This window comes from Electrophorus electricus, chromosome 11 (assembly GCF_013358815.1).
Source record: "Electrophorus electricus isolate fEleEle1 chromosome 11, fEleEle1.pri, whole genome shotgun sequence".
NCBI lineage: Eukaryota > Metazoa > Chordata > Actinopteri > Gymnotiformes > Gymnotidae > Electrophorus > Electrophorus electricus.
The window spans coordinates 19,757,492-19,767,226 of record NC_049545.1 but is presented as its reverse complement, the minus strand read 5'-3'; the positions used below and the strand labels follow the sequence as shown (position 1 = coordinate 19,767,226).

Below are 9,735 nucleotides of genomic sequence, written 5' to 3'. Positions count from 1 at the left end.
GGTAAGATAATGCATGTGGAGTTGATTGCGTGTGATAAGATAATGTGTGGTGAGATGGTGTGTGGTGACATGATTTGTTGTGACATGATGTGTGGTGAGATAATGTGTGGTGAAGTGGTGTGTGATGAGATGGTGTGTGGTGAAATGGTGTGTGGTAAGATAATGCATGTTGAGTTGATTGCATGTGATAAGATAATGTGTGGTGAGATGGTATGCGATGACATGATTTGTTGTGGCATGATGTGTGGTGAGAATGTGTGGTGAGATGTTGTGTGATGAGATGATGTGTGGTGAGATAATGTGTGGTGAGATGGTGTGTGATGAGATGATGTGTGGTGAAATGGTGTGTGATTAGATGATGTGTTGTGAGATAATGTGTGTTAAGATAATGCATGTTGAGTTGATTCCATGTGATAAGATAATGTGTGGTGGCATGATTTGTTGTGGCATGATGTGTGGTGAGATAATGTGTGGTGAGATGGTGTGTGATGAGATGATGTGTGGTGAGATAATGTGTGTTAAGATAATGCATGTTGAGTTGATTCCATGTGATAAGATAATGTGTGGTGGCATGATTTGTTGTGACACGATGTGTGGTGAGATGGTGTGTGATGAGACGGTGTAGTGATATGATGTGTAGTGAGATGGTGTGTGGTGATGGTGTGGTGAGATGGTGTGTGGTGTGGTGACATGATGTGTAGTGAGATGGTTTGTGGTGACAATGTGTGGTGAGATGGTGTGTGGTGACTTGGTGTGTGGTGAGATGGTTTGTGGTGAATTCCACACACCATCCAATTCATTATACAGATGAATCGAATTATAGTGTTGCTCCAGGCATTGTGTTTGATACATTTCTCAAATGATATTTAAAAAGTGGTCTGATTGCTGTTCACACATATGCCTAATGAATACGATGAAATGTATTAGGTCGCATTTATCTCCACTTCTAAAGATTTTTAATTCTAGAAACCCACTTGAGTTCAACCCACTAAAGTTTGTCAAGGGCTTCAGATTATGGGTCAAGTTTAAAAACCTAAAATGTAGTTTGGACGAACATTTCAGTTTCTGTTTTGGCCAAACAAGATGGAAAGGTTTGAAGTGTTTCCTAAGTTGTCCTGTCCCCCGCCATCCAGCACCCTCTGCTTCTATCAGCTTCTCCAGTCGGGTAATTACTCAGGTCTGCACTCTGAACCCGTGCTGAACCACCCTGTCCCTCTCTGCGCTCGTGCACAGAGCAAATTTATTAATCTCTAAATTGCTCTTACTCGTTATGCCAAGAGATATTAAACCATTCATCTTCCTCCCCCACGGCCCGGCCGAACCAGGCGTGAGTGCGGCTGCGTGGAAAAACCGGCGTGTCCTCCAAACGCCTCTGGTCTGTGTTACTAAAGAAAGGGCGGGCCGACATTTGTTTGTTTTGCGCTGGCGGTGGGAAGTTCACATTTGCCCGTGTCTCAGGCACGTAAGCACAACTGGAGGAGAGCCAAACGGGAGAACACCTGCTGTTTGCAGGAATTAAATTGCGTCTGACGCTGCTTTGTTACTGATTATGTCACATATGTCACTTGTGCTCTTCTCTTTGATGTGCCCAAATAGTTGTTTTTGTTTGTTTTGTTGTTGCTGTTCTTGTTGATGTACGGGTTACATCGACTGATTAGGACAGCAGGCACAGAAATATTCCACACACAAACAAATGCATTTGGGTTTATTTAAAAAATAAATTAATTTCTAAATAGCCCAGCTGGATTACAGGGAGCAACTTTTTTTTTTAGGTTTTCTAACAACAAAAACCTTTCATATGCCGTGTGCTCCTACTCAGCTCAATAATGAAATATTCCTGGCTTAAGTGGCTTCGTTGTAGACCTGGATTTGTGGGAAGAGGGTAAGCAGTATGGAATCGCTTGTGTTTAAGCTTCTTCTCTGGGGTGGTTGATGACCCAATCACGGCAACGGCCACGTTCTGCCTGTTTGCCGGAGCGTGCTTCCCAGCACCTATCAAACCAGAGAATGGGATGTTGCACTCCATTTCCCACAAATCAATGAGCCCCAAGAGACTCTGTACATTACACTGGCCATAAAGAAACCTGCTTGGGGGGGGGGGGACGCGAAAAGGAAAACTGAATGTTAAACAACAAGGGAGAAAAGATGGAGACAGTGCAGCACAGCAGATCCCCCCAGAGACCCTCTCCTTCCTTCTTCTCCCATCTCCATCCATCTCCTTCGTGTCTACCTGTCTGATTGATTCATTTAAGTCATTGACGGGCTTCTATGGCCAGCCACCTACCCAGCTTACTAGCATACTGTGACACGGCAGCAGAAACGACGAGAGGTGACGTCCGCTTGCCTAGACAAAGACAAGAAGCCTTTCTGTTAACTACTGGAACAAGAACGATTTCAACAGCTAGAAGCTATTGGTATTGAAGCAAGAATATATGTAAATATATCCATCCTTTGTGCATACACACAAAACCACCACATGGTTGTAGTTTCTTTGAAATTCCCATGAGTCAGGGAAAGGCAGGGAAATTCCAGAAGATCAGGATGCACAACTGTGAACATTTCTGCAGGAAAATCACACACTTATCACCCAGTCATTCATGTACAAATGCAGTTGTTTCCCAGTTGTCCCTGCACACCACACGCGTATGACCGAGACAGCTGTATGGGCAGAATCAAAACGTGATGTTTTGAATGTTGACGTGTACGATGTTGAAAAAGATGAGACCCAGAAGTTAACTATATTAAGATTTTGAAGCGAACAGCAATATTAGGGGATGTTTGAAAATGGTCCATACGTATAGTCCTTACATTCTTTCTATGTCACCAATATGATTCAATATGGTTCTCTCTTCAGTGAGAGGTAGATTAGTTACAGCAATGCACATAAAATTAGAATTGCATGATCTTGTGAATTTCACAACTATTTGCTTTCAGAATAAATAACAGATTTTTAGATGCACATTATGAAACCATAATGATCATGTATAAACTACTTATAAATAGGACTTCCCCTTTCATGTGTTGTTGACCCATATGCTCAAGACCACCTGGACATGTGGGTCTCGTTTATGACTCCTACTCTCTTATTACTCCTACTGGCTTTTGTGAACTTTGTTATGCAGACTCATCAGTGCACTTTTACTGTCGTCTGCCTGCATTCTGATTTCCCGCTTTAGCTCTGCCTGTGTTAACCATGTCCGCCTGCGTTCTTGAACGTGTCATTTGTTTTGACAGTGATTCCTGGGAAAAGCCTTAATGATCTCACATGGCATTGCACTGGGCTTGGGGATGCTCATATGTGTTTCCACAGATTCTACCCCGAAACTCTGATCAAATAAAGAAGTGTAATCAAAGTGCTTCAGATCTAAAGCAGAACTAGTCGAGGGCCCAAATATGATAACTACTGGAAGGTGACATGTTTACAACCAGGTCTTGTGCGCACTCTCACTTCTCAAATGTGTAATTATGGTGTAATTATGACTGCACGCACACGTATACTAAAAAATGCCTCATTAACCATGTTTTTATTGTTGTTGGATTCCTCTGGGTGTCATATTCAGACATCATCAGAGCATCCACAGCAGTGAATCTACTGTTTTAAATGCACTTGGCATGCATTTAGTCTAGATGTGAACAGTTGTTATTGGTACAGTATCGTCCCTCCCCTTCTAATGCCTCATAACTTTAGAACTGGTGTTCCCTGGGGTCAATTCTCCATCCACTGCTATATTCTATGAATCCTAAAGCACTGTGCTCAGTAATCAGTTCGTATGGCTTTTTAAAAACTCTGCTGCATTGATGATATACAGCTCTACTGTTCTTATCCTCCTTCTGCCCCCTGTGTCTCACAGAAGATAACTGACTGCATCGCTGACATCTTGGAAAATCACCCATCATTTCAATCTCAGCCTTGACAAGACAGATCTACTCTACATACCAGCACAGCATTATGCAGCGCTGAACCTTTCAGTTACTACACCCTCACTGTATTTGCTTCACATTGTGCTAAAGTCCTTGTGGAAGTTTTGCACATCCTGGTAACCTACTCTGCATTAGAGGGCTGTGACCTGCTCCTGACAATTGAGGATACCCTAACCTTAACCCTAACCCTAAATTTAACCCTAATCCTACTCTTAACCCTAGCCCTAATCTTAACCCTAATCCTACTCTTAACCCTAGCCCTAATCTTAACCCTAATCCTACTCTTAACCCTAACCCTAACCTTAACCCTAACCCTAATCTTAACCCTAATCCTACTCTTAACCCTAACCCTAACCTTAACCCTAACCCTAATCTTAACTCTAACCCTAATCTTAATCCTAATCCTACTCTTAACCCTAACCCTAAATTTAACCCTAATCCTATTCTTAACCCTAAGCCTAATCTTAACCCTAACCCTAAGTTTAAGGATGTTCTTCTTTTAGCTGCTACTCCAGGTCTGTAAAACATTCACATTTTTACAGACTGAAGTTGTCTTTGTGAACTACATCAGCAAGTACAGCTCTCCTGTGATTCCTTCATGAAGTCACGCTGCTGACTCTGTCTGAGTCAGCAAAGATCAAAACAAAAAAGTGGTTACTTGCTTTGTAAATCTGGACAGGCTTAATCCCACCTCTCCGGACCATGCGATGGAACTACAATATTGCATGGCCTAGACTTCAATCATGGGACAGAACTACATGCTGGTAGGGCCCCTGAAACAGGGTTTGCCTGGTTTGAATCATATGATAGAAACTAGAACAATGCAGTACCTGGATTAAGTCCAGAATACTTTTCTAATATATTCTAACAGTATAAAACCAGTAGGTCTCTCAAATCTAGGTTGTACAATATAGATTCTGTCAAATCTATAGATACAGGACACACAATACTGTGTGCTCCACAATACTGAGAAAATGCAAATCCCTACCTCCTCAATAGACAATAGAAAATATGTTAAATACGTACTTTTGTGAACGGTGTCAACTGTCTCTTATTTCCTATTTATTTTCTATTTATTTCCATTTATTAAGGAAAATATAAGTGTGAACCCCCTCCCACTGGTTCGCTTGGTGGTGCCCAGCTAGCACTCACAACTGTTGTCTAGTGAGCATGTTGTTCTTATTTAATTTGGTCAGTACTTGATGGGTAAAGGCTGAAAAGTGGAGAAAGCAAGACATGCGAGACAGTAGCTAGGTTAAGTAACTAGATACCTACCTAAAGAGTTAGCTCATTAGCTCAGTATAGAAGGCAATAGCTAACGTTTCAGGTAACTGTTATGACTGTGCGTTGTACACTGACCTTTATGCACGACGAACGCCTTTCACTTACTTAGATCCAACCAGCCGGCTGAGATCGACAAGTCAGTCTCCTGTATCCCTCACGACCAGACCATAGCAGTGTTACCATAGCAGTGTCTCAAATAGAGGGTATTTTCTTCACCCCAAATTAAGTAAAAAGAGTGAAGACCTTCACCTGGAGTTAGAGAGGTTTTAGTATTTACCGTGGTTAATGTCCTACTGGGTCAGCTGAGTGTGGCCCTGAGACGAAATACCTGCTGCTTACACCCTTGACTAAATGTAAATGGAAGGAATTTTTGTTTTGATTGCTTAAATAAGTTTATTACAAAAGTGAAAGCTGGCAGAGATAATGCTAAGCCCAGTTTTAATTTGTTTGGACTTTTTGTGGCTTTTGTACACATCTGATGTGAAGTTAAATTTCATGGGAACATTTGGATGGTTCTTGAGAACAACCAAAACCAGTGCAAATTATTTTTTTCCCTACAATTTATTTTTAATTTAGCAAACAGATTGCTCAATTTACCATTTACATTACAAAGGACATGGATGTCGATTTTGAGAACTGTTTTCAGGCAAAGGCCAGTTCATAAATAATAACCCGACTATGTTGTAATTGTGTAATGATGGCTATACTCACACTTCTGTACTGCCTTGTTTATTTTAATATTGTGTGATTGATATGATCGGGCTTAAAGGTCAACTCTGACATGTTGGTTAATGACGTTATATTTCATTTGTTTGTATACACATCAAGACTCTTTTGGAGGGAAAGGGCTTTTTGTGCAGTGCAGTAAAACAGCCATGGCAGCCAAAGAAATGGCAGTTTTAAAACATCACATGAGTACCACAGCAGCAATCAAAGAATCTGTTGCTGCTGCTGTTGTTGTTTTCTTCACATACAGCCAGTCATGACTTACTGTGACATGTTGCTACTCTTCAGTGGGAGAATGAGAGCAAGTTTGTCAAGTTTGCTAAAGATGACATATTCTTTCTTTGGTCACAATAATGGATTTTTACATAGAAGTGGAGCCTGAAAACCTAAAATGCTACAGTCCCTGATTAATGGCAATATTTTCTGTGTGTGTGTGTGTGTGTGTGTGTGTGTGTGTGTGTGTGTGTGTGTGTGTGTGTATATACACACAGACACTCTCTCTCTCTCTCTCTCTCTCTCTCTCACTGGCCACTTTATTAGGAACACCTGTTCAACTCATTAACACTCATACTCATTAAGTATCTAATCAGCCAATCACATGGCAGCAACCCAATACATTTAAGCATGTAGACTTGGTCAAGATGACCTGCTGAAGTTCAAATCCAGCATCAGAATGGGGACGAATGGTGATTTAAGTGACTTTGAACGTGGCACGGTTGTTGGTGGAAGATTAGCGACTCTGAATATTTCAGACACTGCTACTAGGATTTTAATGCACAGCCATCTCTAGGATTTATAGAGAGTGGTTTGAAAAATAAAATAAATATCCAGTGAGCAGCAGTTTAGGTAAAAATGCCTTGTTGATGCCAGAGGTCAGAGGAAAATGGACAAACTAGTTCAAGCTGATAGAGAGGCAACAGTAACCCAAATAACAATGTTTGATCTGCAGAAGAGAATCACTGAATGCACAACACTTCAAACATTGAAGCAGATGGGCTACAGAAGCAGAAAACCACACCGACTGCCACTCTGGTCTGGCAGTGGTGGTGTAATGGTGTGGGGGATATTTTACAGCTGATGAAGGGTCTCTATCCATATATATATATGGGCAGAGACCATTATATGATGGCGAGAGATCAACAGGATTGCCATATATAAAACTCCTTTGATATTTTCTGTTTTCAGAGAGTATTTACCATGCTAAGTGAAAAGCTTTTTGAATTCAGAACACTCCTGGAATAAACCACAGCTCAGCAGGGTGGTTGACAGAGACGTCTCATTGTGCCAGCAATCCAACCTTCTAGATGGCTACAAACCATGAAGCCAAGGCCTCTCCCACCAGAGTGTTTACCAGGTTCATCATGCATTGTGCTGTCATAAAAAAAAATCATGCAATATGACCTGGGTATTAGGGTTGTTTAGTCTCCACCAAACCATATTTACTGTGTGTGCTCATGGCAATTCCACATCACACAGTGTAACCACAAGGACAGGGAGGAATCTCCAACACGCATGGTGCTATGAATGAATCTCGCACGCAATTGCAATTTCTGACCCTTTCCTGTTGCGTTCTAGTACACAAAAGCACTAACACTTGCGTGTCAGGTCCGCAGATCTGAGCATTCCCCGTTGTCACGGCAACCAAACCACTTCCGGGTTTTCATTCATTTCCATGGTTCCCTGTCTCCTCCCCTTTCACGCCAGCTGTTTCGAGTTTGTCCCTGACTGTAGTGTTATAAAAACCCCGTCCCTACGTATCCTGTTTGTCGGTCATTGTCTTCGTCATAGAGTGTCTTTGGTTTCTGGTCAGATCTCGTTTGTTCTCGATAATTGTGTTTCTAGTTAGATCTCGTTTGTTCTGTGTTTAGTTACCCTTGCTGCATGTTGCTTTCCTTGTTTAGTTCAGTTACCCGTATCCTCGTCGTCAATATTGTTTGTTCATCTTACGTAGCCCGGTTCTGTGTTATTCCCGTTTGTCTTTATGCTCATCGTTATATTTATTATTGTTGTTTTCCGTTACTCTTCGCTTAGTGTACGCCCCTTATTTCCGGTTCCCTTACTCACCTTGTTAGCCTGTTGTTCTGTCTGTCCTTTGTTTCGCTTTTGGTTTGCACGTTTGTTATTAAATCTATTATTCATTATATTCTTAGTCACGTTCATTATGGCATCACTCATTAGTTCCACTTCACATACCATCCAGCGCGTCGGCACTTTGCAAGTGTGTTCGCCCATCACCCCTCCCACATTACATTGCGCACCAACACATTCACTCTTTTGAATTAATCCACGACAGACACTTTTCCAAACGGGTGAGGGAGACCTCAGATTGGACCGTGGTTTTTGTCATAATGAGGGTGAGTCATGTTGCCTTATTTACGAACAGTGAGTGATAAAGTAAATAAACTGCGATGCTCCGTTAATCAGCATCCACAGACCTTGATGTATGTTAAAAGAGCACTGTGTGTTTGTGTGCGTGCGTGCATGCACATGTATGTGTATAAATTGTGTGTTTTCCATCCTTCCAGGTTTCTGGATGCCACAGTTCCATTACCCTGCACTAATGGCCCTTGCCGCACAGCCTAACATTCGACAGGGTGAAATGATGCATGGCCTCATGTCATTACAGTGCAAATTTTGCATTCCCCTCCCACCATCTATAAATAACCCCACATGCTGCGGCTTGTTTAGAGGACTGGCTCTCTGTCTCCCGTCCTACATCACAATCCTCAGCTGTATGATGGGATCTCCGAAATCACAAATGAATGAGATCGCTGTGTCATTATAGCAGTCTCCATAACTGAGAGCATATTAAAACTTCCTCTAAGGTTAATTTGCAGGTTAACACAGTTAATGGTAACTATGTGCTCCTATGTTATGTGCTCCTATGAGTCTTTTATGTCTAAATTCACATGCATCCATATTGTGTGGATTCAATAGTATTGGTAATATCTGTTGGCTTAAATAACAAGCTCACACAATCCCATTTTTGAAGTCTTTAAATGGGAGTGGCAGATATATATTCTATAACTTCTTTGGAGTTTAAGCCTAAGAAAGTGTACAATAAAAGTTATCAAGAATCATGTTCACTGTGTCATATCTGTCCATATGTGCTCACACGTACTACAAACTAAGAACATGAACAAGAAACGGTTCACATTAAACAACACGATAAACATGTATACATCTAACAATGATGAGAATAACATTTAACGTTACCATTAACAGCAACACACCACATTAACATGTTACGTCAACAATGACCAACGACACTGCACACACTGTCGCGGGTTTAAAGACACAGACAGGTGCAGGTGTGCGCAGGCGTGGCCACAAATGAGAATCCTCCCACTGCACGTGGTGGGCCAAACCACGTGACTCACGGGAGGCGAGCGTTCCGTGACATCCGCCAAGCTGACAGTTTTGTTGGATAGAAAAAAGACAATGATTACGTATAAATGGTGCCGGCCTCATTTGGGTGATTGCACTGTTACGACTACGCCATTTGGATTACGACCATTTGATCATTTCCCACGGCCACCTGGCTGTGTTGTTTTAACATCCCTTAAACACACCGTTCTGCCCTTAAGAGAGAATACGGGGAAGGAACCAGTTTCTTTATGGCCCCAAAACGCATTTCAGAGCTGGGTGTGTAAAAGTGCACCAATTCCAAGCTGCCAAACGCTGTGCTTATCCACGCGCCGGGAGCTAGGGCTACTAGACCGGGCCGGGAGTGCGGTTTCCATAGTAACACCTGTCCAAGCCCCGGTATGGGGGCGCTCGAAGGCTCGTTTTATCACACGCCCG

The 9,735-nt window shown here is 42.1% G+C and overlaps 1 protein-coding gene across 2 annotated transcripts in view; it reads left to right on the top strand.

Moving 5' to 3' along the window:
- Positions 1–9,011, top strand: part of LOC113575498 (MAM domain-containing glycosylphosphatidylinositol anchor protein 1) — a 197,261-nt gene extending 188,250 nt beyond the window's left edge. For both annotated transcript variants that reach the window (XM_035531889.1, XM_035531888.1), the window contains one exon: positions 8,457–9,011. In XM_035531889.1, coding sequence (XP_035387782.1) covers positions 8,457–8,716 — 260 coding nt within the window. In that variant the 3' untranslated portion in view covers positions 8,717–9,011. The remainder of the gene's footprint in view (positions 1–8,456) is intronic.
- Positions 9,012–9,735: the final 724 nt, after the last annotated feature.